Source organism: Scyliorhinus canicula, chromosome 3 (assembly GCF_902713615.1).
Source record: "Scyliorhinus canicula chromosome 3, sScyCan1.1, whole genome shotgun sequence".
NCBI classification, from domain to species: domain Eukaryota; kingdom Metazoa; phylum Chordata; class Chondrichthyes; order Carcharhiniformes; family Scyliorhinidae; genus Scyliorhinus; species Scyliorhinus canicula.
The window spans coordinates 196,278,853-196,295,076 of record NC_052148.1 but is presented as its reverse complement, the minus strand read 5'-3'; the positions used below and the strand labels follow the sequence as shown (position 1 = coordinate 196,295,076).

The following is a 16,224-nucleotide window of genomic DNA, read 5'->3' as shown; positions in this document are numbered from 1 at the left end:
GCACCGGAGCATGCGCGAACCGGCGAAGGCCTTTCGGCCAGCCCCGATGGCGGGCGTCAAAGGCCGTTGGTGCCGGCTTTGCCACCAGTTGGCATGGCGCCAACCACTCCGGCGCGGGCCTAGCCCCCAAATGTGCAGAGAATTCCGCACCCGGTGTAGACTCGATGGGCTGAATGGCCTGCTTCTGCGCTGTAAAGATTTCAAGACTGATATGAGATCCCAGACTGCTGTGATTGGTTATTACAGGGGGAAGCCCTAGTCAGGCATTAAACATCCGTTTGTCCTCAGAGATCAGTGAACCGCTCTCAAATGTTACGGGTTATATACTTTTCCTGTCTCTTTATCTAATGCATGAAACCTAACTATTGCTTCTTGATAAACCTTAAAATTACTTATGAATTCTTGGTCGTCTACGAGGGATTATGGCTCCTAATCCAATAATTTTACAGACTGGTGTCCAAAGTGGGATTGATAGTGGTCAAGAAATCATTGGTTTGAAATTTGAGAAGCAACAGTCTTAGTTTGCACTATTTTGGGTTCACAGAATTCCTACAGTGCAGAAGGAGGCCATTCTGCCTATTGAGTCTGCACAAGCCCTCTGAAAGAGCACTCCACACCACTCGGCCCACACTCCCGCCCTACCCCCGTAACACCACCCAACCTACACATCTTTGGGCTGTGGGGGGAAACCGGAGCACCCGGCAGAAACCCACGCAGACATGGAGAGAAAGTGCAAACTCCACACAGACAGTCACGCAAGATGGACTTGAACCCAGGTCCCTGGCACTGTGAGGCAGTAGTGCCACCCACTCTGCCACCATGCCGTCATTGGTTGAACCAATTAAGCTTTTAAGCACAAGTGGAGAAAGTGATGCCAGGATTCACATTAAACTTAATAAATTAATTAAATATTTTCCTGTCTATTTAGTTAAAGCATCATATCTACCTATTTTAGGTAAACTGTGATTCTCAATGATGCACTGGGAGAACTGCTAGCAGAAACATTGCCGTTGAAGGCTTCAGTGTAAACAGTTTTAATATTGATCTTTTAACAACATAAAAGACATAAATAAAATTGCAACACAAAAGACACAATAAATAAAACTGTAAACGAGGAGATTTCTACAAAATAAATTACTCCTGCACTTTTCCAGAACTAAAACTGTGAGTACTTTCATCAGAATGTTTTTTTAAATTCTGAAACAAAGTTGGCACTGCCAAACGCCTGAATTTTATCCTATTAATATACTGGAAGCACCTTTATTTATTTTCAAATTCGTTGTATGCACTCCATAAGTTTACAGTTTCAGCCTCCTGCTGCCATTGTCCATTTGGAGTACATAGTAGCTTCACCGGCAATGTTTTCCATGATCAAGAAGCTCATTAATATTCACGGTCTAGTTATAAACAGGGTAACCAGCAGCCATGGATAGAACTCCAAACACCACGGGAAAGGAAAGATTTGATTTTCTTTTAATAAAAGAGTAGAAACTGCAAAAGTGCAATGTTTTTCCTCATACATTTTTCCTCATACATCTCTCAGGGTGAGCAGGACCTTCACAGCTGCACAGTGTCATGGCAGTACAGGATGATTCAGAGGGAGCAGGCTAGCAGAGTAGTTCAGGAACACAACACACCATCTTGGGAGTGACAGGATGGCCAGGCCATCCTGCATTCATTAAGCCCATTTCCTATGCCACATGCCCCCCACCCCACCCCAACCCTCAGCCAACATCAAGTATTGATGAGAAACATGGAGAACATGTTTGTAAACAGACATATATGCGTGTGAGAACCTTCCAAGCTGGGAGCCATAATTGTTTTTTTTTCCCCAATGGAAATCGCTTATTGTCACGAGTAGGCTTCAAATGAAGTTACTGTGAAAAGCCCCTATCACCACATTCCGGCGCCTGTTCGGGGAGGCTGTTACAGGATTTATTACAATACATAGATACATAGAAGATAGGAGCAGGAGGAGGCCTTTTGGCCCTTCGAGCCTGCTCCGCCATTCATCACGATCATGGCTTATCATCCAACTCAACAGCCTGATCCTGCTTTCTCCCCATAGCCTTTGATCCTATTCTCCCCAAGTGCTATATCCAGCCGCCTGTTGAAGATATTCAAAGTTTTAGCATCAACTACTTCTTGTGGTAATGAATTCCACAGGCTCACCACTCTTTGTGTGAAGAAGTGTCTCCTTATCTCTGTCCGAAATGGGTTACCCTAAACCCTCAGGCTGTGACTCCTGGTTCTGGACACACCTATCATTGGTAACATCTTCCCTGCAACGACCCGGTCTAGTCCTCTTAGAATTTTATAAGTCTCCATGAGATTCCCCCCCTCATTCTTCTGAACTCCAGCGAGAACAATCCCAACCTCATCAATCTCTCCTCATATGACAGTCCCGCCTTCCTGGAATCAGTCTAGTAAACCTTCGCCGCACTCCCTCGAGAGCAAGAACATCCTTCCTCAGAGGAGGAGACCAAAACTGCACACAATACTCCAAGTGTGGCCTCACCAAGGCTCTGTACAATTGCAGCAACACATCCCTGCTTCTATACTCGAAGCCTCGTGCAATGAAGGCCAACATACCATTAGCCTCTTTACCGCCTGCTGCACCTGCATGCTTGCCTTCAGCGAAAGGTGCACAAGGACAGCCAGGTCCCGCTGATCACTCCCCTCTCCCAATTTACAACCATTCAGGTAATAATCTGCCTTCCTGTTTTTGCTTCCAAAATGAATAACCTCACACTTATCCAAGGCTGCAGAGGAAATTTACCAGAATGTTGCCTGGTATGGAGAGGGAAGATCTTATGAGGAAAGGCTGAGGGACTTGAGGTTGTTTTCGTTAGAGAGAAGAAGGTTAAGAGGTGACTTAATTGAGGCATACAAGATGATCAGAGGATTAGATAGGGTGGACAGTGAGAGCCTTTTTCCTCGGATGGTGATGTCTAGCATGAGGGGACATAGCTGTAAATTGAGGGGAGATAGATATATGACAGATGTCAGAGGTAGATTCTTTACTCAGAGTAGTAAGGGCGTGGAATGCCCTGCCTGCAACAGTAGTGGACTCGCCAACACTAAGGGAATTCAAATGGTCAGTGGATAGACATATGGATGATAAGGGAATAGTGTAGATGGGCTTTAGAGGGGTTTCACAGGTCGGCGCAACATCAAGGGCCGAAGGGCCTGAACTGCGCTGTAGTGTTCTATGTTCAACACTGCACCAGATTGCTCAAGGATTCCAATTAAAGAAGCACCTTCACTTTCACCGTGCTACCGCTCCAGCACTCAAGTGACCCACAGCCCAGGATAATGTGCGGTTAGTTATCGACCCCAGGCCTTGAAAATCGGACATTCTGTGCTCCGCCTAAGCTGATGCACCCAGCCTCCAAATCCAGACTACTAAAACATGGTAATCTTCAAACTCAAATCGGGAACTTGCCTCCCACTTCTCGCCAGGGACCACTTTCACGTTGCCCGGTCCCTGCCTCCCAAACCCAACAGGATAAACGACACGCCATGCAGCAGAATCTCTACGTCTCAAAAGGCAGACACTTACCAGGGAAAATTCTCACCCGATTGCAAGAACTCACTCAGGAGCCTCCAGCACGGTAGCCTTGTGGATAGCACAATTGCTTCACAGCTCCAGGGTCCCAGGTTCGATTCCGGCTTGGGTCACTGTCTGTGTCGAGTCTGCACATCCTCCCCCTGTGTGCGTGGGTTTCCTCCGGGTGTTCCGGTTTCCTCCCACAGTCCAAAGATGTGCAGGTTAGGTGGATTGGCCAAGCTAAATTGCCCTTAGTGTCCAAAATTGCCCTTAGTGTTGGGTGGGGTTACTGGGTTATGGGGATAAGGTGGAGGTGTTGACCTTGGGTAGGGTGCTCTTTCCAAGAGCCGGTGCAGACTCGATGGGCCGAATGGCCTCCTTCTGCACTGTAAATTCTATGAATTCTATGATATTTTTCCAAGAATACCTCGGAAATCTTGAAAGTGAGTTCTAAAGAGCTGCACAACTGAGCCGAGATCCTCCTCCAGAACATTCTCAATGGCAGCCAGCAGCCGGATGCACACAGCACCGCCGAGGAGAAAGCCCACTCACCAGCAACAACACCATTGCAAGCTGAGCTGCACTGCTCAAGGCCACTCCGACCGCCAGCGTCAAACAAGGATTTTCTACAATTTATCTCGGCAGCTCTTCGCAAAACACCAAGCAGGATACTCGAGGGGTATAGCGCAAGACATATATCCCAAGAAAAGACATACGTTAAATGTGCAGTAATGAATTACAAGATGAGCAGAGCCAGGGCTCGTGAAAACTCACATCGCATGATGCCCCCCGGACTATATGTTCTTAACTGAAGACATTGTTCTATTGCTGCAAATATGACATTCCATGAATGTGTTTTATGCTGTGGTAATTGTTCAAAACACCTGCCAATGGTCATGCAAACTGCATCTCAGATGCACAGCTGAAGAATAGTTTGTTACTCACAAACACGTTGGGCGGGATTCTCCGTCTTCCCAGCCGGGTGTTTCTTGGCGGCCAGGAGGCAGCGCGCCATTCGCTGGCGATGGGATTCTCTGCTCCCGCTGCTGTCAACAGGAATTCCCACTGAAGCCACTCTACACCGCCGGAAAACCCATGGGTGGTGGTGTGCTGCCGGCAGGACCAGAGAACCCCGCCACCAGCGAACACTGGAGAATTACGCTGTTCCTAAATGTGCAAGTAACCATAGCCCCAAAATCCTTTCTTCAGGAAATGGCAACATTTGAAACTTCAATCTCAACCAAACTCTGAAGTTAAAGTTAAAACATTTTTGTAATGGCATTCAAACATTTACCTCTAACAGCAATGCTTCTTTCTTCTTTGCTGACAAATTGACATGTTTTTCCAATATGCTGTTGTATTTCTCAGTTTCTTTGTCATACTTTTTCTTTTCTTCCTGCAAGTAAATAGAACAATTGGCATAGTGTTTATGATTCTTTCACGGGGTGTTGGTGCCACTGGCAAAGCCAACATTTATTGCCTATCCCCAACTGCCCTTGAATTAAGGGAGTCAACCGCATTGCTTAGAGCAGGGGTGGGCAAACTTTTCTGTGCAAGGGCCACATTCAGAAATTCACAATTTTAAAGGGCCGCATAGTATATTAAGTAAAATAATTACTTCACCCGGTTATGATTCTGGGCGCCTCATATAGAACATAGAACCGTACAGCACAGAACAGGCCCTTCGGCCCTCGATGTTGTGCCGAGCAATGATCACCCTACTCAAGTCAACGTATCCACCCTATACCAGTAAGTAATCCAACAGCACCCCCCCCCCCCCCATTAACCTTGAAAAAAAAAAAAAAATTATTTAAAAAAAAAAAAAAAATTTTTTAATGACTTGGTGGGCCACATAAAGACCTTTGGCGGGCCGCATGCGGCCCGCGGGCCGTAGTTTGCCCACCCCTGGCTTAGAGTCTGGAGTCACGTGTAGGCCAGGCCAGGGTAAGGATGGCAGATTTCCTTCCCTCAAGGATATTCGTGAACCAGATGGGTTTTTATGACAATCAATGATAGTTTCATGGTCACCATCACTGAGACTAACATTATATTCCAGATTTATTAATTTATTTTCACCAACTGCCGTGGTGGGATTTTAATCCATGTCCTCAGGATATTAGTCTGGGCCTGTGGATTACTAGTTCAGTGATATTACCAATACACCACCATCTCCTCTGATATTGCATCAAAATATTTTAGCTGACGTCCAAACTAAAACGGTGCTGGAAGAACGCTGCTGGTATTTGATTGTGAAGAGGATAGAAGGTCAATTTTCAGATAATCTTGTGATGTGTCCAAATGAGCAAGCATTCAAGCATTTCCAAACTGCCTGTACACTGACATCGCTATTTGGATGTCAGACAAATTATACTCAGTCTATTTGCTACACTAGATTGCAACTCCTTGGTGCAGACTGAAGTCTCTTATTCCGATCAATGGAAACATCTTTCTTTCAAAATGTGAAATGAATCAAATTTGGTTGCAAAGATTAACGGAGAGTCCTCTTTTCCAAATATCAGATGGACTACCTGACAGAAATTGCTATGTAGAAAAGAGAATTGCAACTTTTTATCTTATTTATAAACAAATTAAAGGGGCACTATTTTCATTATAAAATTCCAAATTAACATAAAAGATCATACAGATCTCGGTCATCATAAACTTGTTTGTCAACATTATGAAGAAAGTGTTTTTAGTTCTTCTTCCCAAAACCAAAATGTATACATCATATCCTCAAAGCTTGTCCAGCATCTATCAAGGCGCCGATCAAGAATGTGATGGAACATTCTCTAATTGCCTCGACAAGTGCAAGTCCAACAACACTCACACCATCCAGGACAGACAGCCTGCTTGATCAGCACCTTACCTCCAACATTTACTCCCTCTAATACTGGCACACCATGGCAGTAACATACCATCTACAAGAGTTATTACAGTAACTCAGCAAGGCTCCTCCGACAGCTTCTTCTAAACTGACAACATCTACCAGCTAGAAAAACAGAGGCAGATGCACGGGAATACCACCACCTGCAACTTCTCCTCCGAGCCCCACACCATCCTGACTTGGGACCTATATTGCCCTTCCTTCACTGTTGTTGGGACAGCATCTGGGCATCCCTCTCCTAATAGAGTTGTGGGTAAACCTACAATAATAAATTGCAGTGGGTCAAGAAGAAGGCTCACCAACACCTTTTCAGGCCAATTAGGGATTGGTAACAAATGCTGGACTGGACAGTGAAGCTCACAAATAGAAAATGAACAAAAAATACTCTTTTCATAAAGACAGCACCTTTGACGATACAGCTCAACTGTAAAACCAATAAAACCTTCAGGAAACAGAACAATCCACAGTTTGCGTTATTTCTCAGTGCTTTCCACAGGTCTCTCATCAAAGAAACAGCAAAAGACCAAGAGAATCCCAGCGAAATATCAGGGCCTCAATGCCAAACAACATAAACAACTCAAGGAAATGGTCATTATAACATTTACCCTGGAAATTTATCCATAATTAAAAGACACAGCTCTCTCCTCATCTCAAACTCTACTGTCCCTCGCTCTTCCAATTCTGCTCCCTTGCATATTCCTGATTTTCATCACCTCACCATTGGTGGCCATGTCCTCAGATACCCCCTAAGCCTGGAATACCTTCTCTAAATCTTTCCCCCCTCGCTCCCCTTCAAGACTCTCCTAAAAACCTCTCTTTGATGGGGATAGTTCAAGGAGGGACTGTTTCAAGAGGAAGTTGTCGCAGGGTTTCTAGGATTGGGGGGGGAACGGTATTTTGCTTGCGGTGACTTGGGTCTGTTCCACATCCCATCTGTTGGGTAGGTGGGTGCCACCTTGAGTAGGCTCCTGTTTCAGGAGTTTGGTGGGGGAGGGGGTAAACCCTCACGTTGGAAATGGCTGACTTGAAGGGGTCGGGGCAGTGAGAGACCCCAATACAATTGATGACATGGAATGTGCAGGGGTTGGGGGATCCAGTCAAATGGGCAAGAGCTTTCACTCACTTGAACACCAACGTAGTGCCATTGCAGGAGACTCACTTGCCCATGAAGAACCAGTTAAAGCTCCACAAGGGCTGGATAAGTCAGGTGTAAGACATGGGCACTGAACTTGGATGGGGGAGGGGTTGATTTACCAATATGTGGGATTTAATGAGAATGGGGAGGCTTTGCCGTCGGTGTTGTGGGAGGCCTTAAAAGTGGTGGTGAGAGAAGAGATAATCTTGCATATGGTGCAAGGTAAGGTAGACAGGAAGAGAAGGGAGGAATGCCAATGATTGGTGGATGAAATTTTGGAGGTAGATGGCAAATAATCAGTGTATCGCACTCCAGAGCTCTTGGCCAGCAGGGAACAAATTGCAGATGCAGTTTGATTTATAAGGTGGTGCGTCAATTGAAGCGCTCGAAGGGCAGCACAGTGGCGCAGTGGGTTGGCCCTGCAGCCACATGGTGCCGAGGTCCTAGGTTCGATCCCGGCTCTGGGTCACTGTCTGTGTGGAGTTTGCACATTCTCCCAGTGTTTAATGTCTGCACAGGACAAAGTGAATGGGCCATTCGAGGCATTTTACCAAAAATTGTACAAGTCGGAGCCACTTGGGGAAGAGTCGGATATGAAGGAGTTTCTGGAGGGTTTGGAGTGTCCAACAGTGGAGGAGGAGGACCGGAAGGGTTGGAGGAGCCGCTGGGGAATGGTTTGAGATAAGGCCCAAATTTGTGCCATGGGTACGGTTACTCTACAAGGCGCCTATGGGCCTATGGTTAGTGTCTCCACAAACAACATGATTTTGAGATATTTTCAGCAATGGGGCAGCACGGTAGCATAGTGGTTAGCACAATTGCTTCGCAGTTCCAGGGTCCCAGGTTCTATTCCCGGCTTGGGTCACTGTCTGTGCGGAGTCTGCACGTTCTCCCTGTGTGTGCGTGGGTTTTCTCCGGGTGTGGGCTTGGGTAGGGAGCTCTTTCCAAGAGCCGGTGCAAACTCGATGGGCTGAATGGCCTCCTTCTGCACTGTAAATTCTATGAAATCTATGTAATACGGGAGAACGAGGTCTTGCTTCCATTCTTCCCAGGAAAGTATTTGGGTAACCTGGTGGTGGTCTCCACATTGAAATATGGAGGCAGTTTCAGCAGCTCTTTAAATTAGGGGCAGTCTTAGGGGCACCGATTGTGCGTACCATATGTTTGGGTCATCAAGGTTAGATGCCAAATTTAGATGGTGGGAAGACAAGGAGTGGAAGTAATGATGGATTCTATTTTGGAGAAGCAATTTGCAAGCTTGGAGTTGTGGGAAAAATTCGGATTCTCGCAGTCAGAAACTTGCAGGTATTTTCAGGTTTGCAATTTCGCAAGGAAGATAATCTCAACATTCCCAGTAGAGCCGTCATCATCGATGTTGGAATGGGTTTTGTTCCTTAAAGGGAGGAGGAGAGTACTTTGGGATTTATGGGAGGATCCTGGCAGAGGTTATGGCATTGCTGGAGGTGGCGAAGACCAAGTGGGAGGAAGAGTTGGGGGCAGAATTGGATGCTGGGGTGTGGTGTGAGGGGCTGCGGAAGATGAATGCCACATCTTTATGTGGAAGACTTGGGCTAATACAGTTGAAGGTGGTGCACAGGGCGCACTTAACCAGGTCTAAGATGAGTAGGTTGTTTGTGAGAGTGGGAGTGTGAGCATTGTGAGAGGGGCCTGACCAACCATTTGCACTTGTTCCGGTCATGTCCTCAGCTTGTGAGACCCTGGGTCTCCTTCTTTGCCCCATGTCGGCAATTCTGCAAATGGAGTTGGAGCCTTGTCCTCTAGGGACCACAGTTGGAGTGTCAGACCTGCTGGAACTGCAGACTAGAGCGGGGGCCGATCTTCTGGCCTTCGCCTCGCTGATTGTTCTCAAGCAAGTTCTGTTGGATTGGAGATCAGCTTCTCCGCCCAGTACCTCAGAGAGGCTGGGGGATCTCATGGAGTTATTACACCTCGAGAAAGTCAAGCACACCATGAGGGGGGCTATTGAGGGGTTCGACAAAATATGGCAGCCATTTATTTTGTACTTTGAAGAGCTGGTCACCACCTGCTGTTAGGGGGCGGGGCTACTGTTGTTTTAATTAATTTTACTGTTTTGTTACCTAATTATCAAAAATGCTGAATAATTTTTTTTAAAACCGCTCTTGGAACAAGCTTTGCAGCACGTGCCCCGGTATCTCCTGAACCGTTTGAGCATTTTAAAAGGTCCTATATAAATGGAAGTAATTATTATGTACCTTTTAATTGAACTGACCGAATTTGCAGAATTTACAGTTCCTTTTTAACCCAAAGTCGACACACACAGATAAATGTGAAGTTTTGAGAACTAGACTTTATGGTACTACATTATTCTTCATGGAATCGTTACCTTCGCTGCTCCAATCACATCCTTTCGGAATTTCTCCAGTGGTTTAATAAATGTTTCACGGATGTTAAGCATCTGAAAGAAAATGTTAACATTCATACAAGGAGCATTTCTGTTCCAACATGAAAAAAAAAAGCATGCATTGCATTCCAACTTTAATACCGGGCGGCACAGTAGCACAGTGGTTAGCACTATTGCTTCACAACTCCAGGATCCCAGGTTCGATTCTGGCTTAGTCACTGTCTGTGCGGAGTCTGCACGTTCTCCCTGTGTCTGCGTGCGTTTCCTCCGGGTGCTCCGGTTTCCTCCAAGTCCCGAAAGACGTGCTATTAGGTGAATTAGATACCCTGAACTCTCCCTCTGTGTACCTGAACAGGCGCCGGAATGTGGCGACTAGGGGCTTTTCACAGTAACTTCATTGCAGTGTTAATGTAAGCCAACTTGTGACAATAAAGATTATTATATTATAATACAGATTCTTATGAAATGTTTATCTATAATGGTAGTTTAAGGCAACGTCACATAACTATACCAGCATCCATTCGTGTCCCCAGGAAACTTGATATTTCTCCCATTTCTCCAAATGTTCGATGAACAAAAAGCCTATAAATTGTGTATGAGCTTAACCCAAGAAACATCACTAGGATTGAAAATGTTAAAATACAACGCATAAAATACTTAATATAAAATACTTTAAAAACTTAAATAGGATTGTGAATTGAATTTTAGGGGGAGGCATGGTTAGCATTGCTGCCTCGTGGCACCGAGTACCCAAGTTCGATCCCAACCCCGGATCACTGTCCGTGTGGAGTTTGCACATTCTCCCCGTGTCTGCGTGGGTCTCACCCCACAACCCAAAGATGTGCAGGGTAGGGTGATTGGCCATGCTAAATTGGAATTTTTTTTTTAAAAACTGAATTGAATGTCAGAATGATGCAAATGTTTTCTCTCTGCGTCTTAAATTCATTTGAGGATGCATTTCAGGATTCGTAACATATCCACAACTTTATAACTTAAGACTCTGTATCTGGCAGCTTTACTGCACATTGAAGTTTATGACAAAATTATGCTTCACCAAAATAATTTTCAGAAACCTGCAGCTTCAATTGGGTCGCCAGTTTTTTAAATATTAGGCGCACTTTGAAGTTGCATAATTCATTAACATATGGCACTCATCATAATCTTGTCAAGACAAGAGCCAATGGACAATAAATTTAAAGAGAGAAGCGATGCTATTCCCCTCTTAAAACCACTTCTAACGCCTGGTATCCAGAGGCGTGATCAGTGTGGGTGCGGGTGGGTAGTCGGCAGGTTTGGGTGGCAGAGAGGGGCCGATCAGGAGGGTAATGACGGCTGTCTGATTCGGTGAGGGGTGGTGCAAGAAGGTGGTCCAGTGGGTGTGGCCGATGTAATCAGGGGGTAACACTATATCAGTGGAGGAGAAACATTGCCTCTACCTCAGTGACAAGTCATTAACCAAGGACAATGCTTGCCGAAACATCCACAGGACTGTCCATTGCAAGTTTAGAGAGATGCATGACAGTTGGCAGAATCAGAAAGCAGCCAAACCTTTCATTTATCCATTCATTGGATGTGGGCATCATTGGGTGGGCCAACATTTATTGTCCAACCCCGATTGCCCTTTGAACTGAGTCATCTACAGACCACAATGAACAGAAGGGATTCAACAATGCTCTGAAATCTGTCTACAACTGGTTCATCACCAAGCCTCGGTGCCTACAGGTCAATGCTGCCAATATGTTCACACCAACCCTCCCCAGCAAGATTTTCTCCACCACATGCTCTGATGCTTTCCAAGATGGTGGCCCTGGCATTGAGCCCAGATATCACATGGATGGGAAGCTGCTCAATTTGAGACAATTTCAAGCAAAGATCAAAGTGTCCAAGGATATATTTAGCAAATTCCTGTTTGCTGATGACTGTGCACTGGCTGCTAGTTCAGAGCTGGACATGCAATATACTGTAGCCTGAGTCACCAATGCATGTGACAACTTTGCCCTTACAATCAGCACGAAGAAAACTGAAGTAATGCAGCAGCCTGCTCCAGGAAAGCCCATCTCCAGCCCTATATAGTCATGCGAGTGTCCCTTTAAAAAAGGTTGTGGACTCGAGGATAAAGAAGTGTTCTCTGTCTTTCTCTATTTTAATTTGAAATATCTGTTCCAGTTATAATCACCTTGATAGTGGCTTTGGCGATATAATTGCTTTCCGGAAGGAATTTGAATCTGCTGGTTGAAAACCGGATCAGAATCACAGGGACCAAGACCAGTTTTAGTCAAGTGAGAATACAGTGTACTGAGCCACACCTTTGAATAGAGGTTGATGCTTTAGTGCATTTTGATTTTGAATTGGAACAGTTAAGGGGGAACTCATCAAGGTGTTTTCTTTATGGTTATAATTGATAAAAATCTTGCTCTGTGTTTATAGATATATATGTTAACTAAGTTCTTAGAATAAAGCTTGTTTTGATTAAGGTGTCTGGGAAGACTGATGAATCACACCTGAAGGGAAGGCTCTTGTGCACATCCTAGCCAAATTCAACACAAAGGTTGTAGGTCAGGTGGACTTCAAAATATACTTTGAAGTTTCTAAACTCTGGCCCATAACAATGTATGTATTGACGTTGAGACACATGCAAAAATTGACACCCTTGAGTGCTTGTCCAAGCTGGCATGGCAGGTATCCACACCATATTGAGACACTCATATCAGAAATGGGCTAGTTATGTAGTCAGAATGTCTGGCACTCACTAGACAAAGTGGCTCTTCTATAGAGAGCTCAGATCTGGGGTGCATTCCTTTGGCAGTCAAAGAAAGGGACATTCTGAAGGCTTCACGCAAGTGATTTGATATCGGCTTTGGGCCCTGGGAGAAATTCACCCAGTATCTCCAACAATAAACTCAGCCAAATAAAAAATGGTGTGCCTCCTTCGAAAGCAAGTGCACATCAGAGACAGAGAAAAACTACAAGGAGAGAAAATCCCGAGGCAGCAACTAGTCTTAAACTCAAATCATCTGTGCCCCCCCCCCTCTCATTTTTGCAGCAGAACGTTCGGGCCTCAGAAGTCACCATCTTCCTACTGGAACCCTTCCAAACAGCCCGGATAATGAACACGGTCATCTTTCTCTAAAGGATAAAGAGCTCCAGCCTTTTCTGCTTTTCCAGCTTGCAGCCTTTGCAATTTCTCTATCAATTTTGCCTTTTAAAAACAAACATGTATTTGCTCAGGAGAAACAATTGTATTTAAACAATAAGGATGACATTTGCTTGAACTATCCCTCACTCCCATTATTCAAGAGTAGTTTAAATCAGATACCATGCTCCAAAAGGCTTCAGGGCCACACTCAACAAGAGGACTGAGCAGCGAAGAAAATTTTTTTTTTTTTTAAACATTTTGTGCACAAGGAGGAACAGGAGGACTCTTCTGGAAGTCACAGGTAAGCCTTTCCTGTTCCAGGCCCCATCACTCCTCCCTCCCCCGCCCTGGATCACTTGCTGACCATTTGGGGATATTTTCTTGTTTCCCAGTGGCAGGCTGCTGCCGTACAAATCTGTGCTTCGACCTGCTGCCCTCCTTTCTATACTCTCCAGTTTGGTTAAAAATCAATCCCGGGATTATGGAACGATGGTAGGCTGCACTGGCTTTCCCCAGGCTGCCCACCTCGTCTACCCCAGGAAAGCTCCAATCACGCCCCCAAAAATGTCCGACTTCCTTGAAAGTTAAAAATTGGCCTTAATTTCTACCATGGACTGTGCCAATAAGCAAAACTATAACTGTTTTAGCACATTATCAGCTATCGCATCTAAATTCAAACTGGCAATTGGGTAATAATCGGGGGTGGGGGGAACAGTTAGGAAAACTTAACAATTAAGTGAACCTCCAGACACACTCCCTCTTCTCTTTCAGATGCATTACTTCAGGAGGTCACAAGCATCTTTGTCATGAAATAGTGCAGCAGTTCCTCCCGCTTAATGCTGCCAATTCATTGACTCACTCACCCCAAGGACCAATTTATGAAGTACAAGGTACAATTTGGAACATTATACAATTGGACCTTGCCACTGAAAAGTTGACGACTTGGATGTCTAATCTGCTTTTAGGTCGTTCCTGGCCGTAAGCCCATATTATCTGAACCATAAAACCCGAGTGATTCATTTTATTTTGGAACTGGATTCTGCATGGCGTTGGATTTTGTGGCTAAACAAATACAGTTTACAACTTGTTTAAAGACCATTGGTAAATATCCATAAATATAGTGAATTGCCAACTAATATTTTGATAAATATTTTAAAGAGTAAATTAATATGAATTTACTCAGTTCCCCCATCGCGCGTGATGAAATCATGCATACCATGAATAGAAGTTATGCTTCAAATTCTTGCTGTGCTATTTTAATCAAGGTGTTAATCTATGGGTTAACTCTTTCGTTAAAATGGCAAAGACATTTACATGAATACATGGTTTATGAAGAACGGCAGTACATAAGCTCTAAAGCGCATTAACAGAATGCCTTTGCACAGGTATAGACCATGATATAGGAGCAGAATTAGGCCATGCGGCCGTTCCACCATTCAATCATGGCTGATATGTTCCTCATCCGGCCGTCTCCCCATAACTCCTGAATTCCTTATTAATGTATATATGGGTAACATAGTGGGTAGCACTGTTGCTTCACAGCTCCAGGTCCCAGGTTCGATTTCTGGCTTGGGTCATTGTCTGTGTGGAGTTTGCATGTTCTTCCTGTGTTGGCAGCGTGGGTTTCCTCCGGATGAATATAGAACATACAGTGCAGAAGGAGGCCAATCGGCCCATCGAGTCTGCACCGACCCACTTAAGCCCTCTCTTCCACCCTATCCCCGTAACCCAATAAACCCTCCTAACCTTTTTAGACACTAAGGGCAATTTAGCATGGCCAATCCACCTAACCTGCACATCTCTGGACCGTGGGATGAAACCGGAGAACCCGGAGGAAACCCATGCAGACACGGGGAGAATGTGCAGACTCCGCACAGACAGTGACCCAGCAGGGAACCGACCCTGGCGCTGTGAAGCCACAGTGCTAGCCACTTGTGCTACCATGCTGCCCACTAGGTGCTTTGGTTTCTCCCACAACACCCGAAAGACGTGCTGTTAGGTAAATTGGATAGTCTTGGTGGGAATCTCCCACACCGTCATAAACGCCGTCAAATTTTACGACGACGTTAACGGGCCGACCCGACAACTAATTCTGGCCCACTAAAGGGGCCAGCACGGCACTGGAGCGGTTCATGCCGCTCCAGCTGCTGATCCCGACGCCAAGTGGGAGCCGCGGGATCCAAACATGCGCAGTGGCGGCGGTGCCAACGCGCGCATGTGTAGTAGATTCCTTCAACGCGCCAGCCCTGATGGAACATGGCGTTGGGCTATAGGGGCCAGTGCGGACGAAACGTGGCCCCCAGCAGAGAGGCAGATCGGTGGGCCCCAATCGCGGGCCAGGCCACATCAGAGGTCCCGCCCCGGGGTCGGACGCCCCCTCCGCCGCCACAGGCCGCCCCCGACCTTTCCACGCCGAGGTCCCGCCGGCTGAGAGCAGGTGTGGACGAGCCGGCGAGACTTGGCGTTTTCACGACCACTGATTGGCCCATCCCAGGCCGGGAATTGGCGGGCCAGCCGCATACAGCTCTGCGGAAAATCGCGTGCCGGCATCGGGGCGGCGTGGCGCGATTCGCCCTCTGAATTCTCCCTCTGTGTACCCGAACAGGCACCGGAATGTGGCGACTCGGGGCTTTTCACAGTAACTTCATTGCAGTGTAAATGTAAGCCTACTTGTGACAATAAAGATTATAATTATCTGTAATTAATCAAGAAATCCCCTTATTCATCAAGAACGCATTGAGGTGTTGTTACCTACAGACCAAAAGCTGGAAGGTGGTTTTGAAATAGATTTAAGAATTGAATGTTTCACCATTCAAAGTATTTCAAAGTTGTGTTTTATATTTCAATTATTTCCCGTGTAGCCGATGGAGCTACACTGTAGTCAGTCAATTAGCCGACTGGGACAAATAAAATCGGCATGGGTGCATATGGAGGCGGCTTCATGCAAGGGCACCAGTTTGGGGTCGTTGGTAACTGCGCCTCTGCCATTCCCACCGGCACGGTACTCAGTCCAGTGGTGGTGGTGACCCTGAGAGTTTTGGGGCCAGTGGAGGCGGCATGTGGGAGCATCGGTCTGGGCCCCAATCTGTGATGATCACCGTTTTGCCCCAGGGAGTATGGGCAGGGGGTTCCGGTT

The 16,224-nt window shown here is 46.0% G+C and overlaps 1 protein-coding gene across 2 annotated transcripts in view; it reads right to left on the bottom strand.

The window, feature by feature from the left end:
- The window catches only part of arhgap10 (Rho GTPase activating protein 10), a 263,126-nt gene that overhangs the window by 135,120 nt on the left and 111,782 nt on the right, over positions 1–16,224 (bottom strand). For both annotated transcript variants that reach the window (XM_038791966.1, XM_038791965.1), the window contains exons 4-5: positions 9,935–10,006; positions 4,845–4,946 (exon numbers count right to left, since the gene is read on the bottom strand). In XM_038791966.1, the coding sequence (XP_038647894.1) occupies positions 4,845–4,946; positions 9,935–10,006 (174 nt within the window). The remainder of the gene's footprint in view (positions 1–4,844; positions 4,947–9,934; positions 10,007–16,224) is intronic.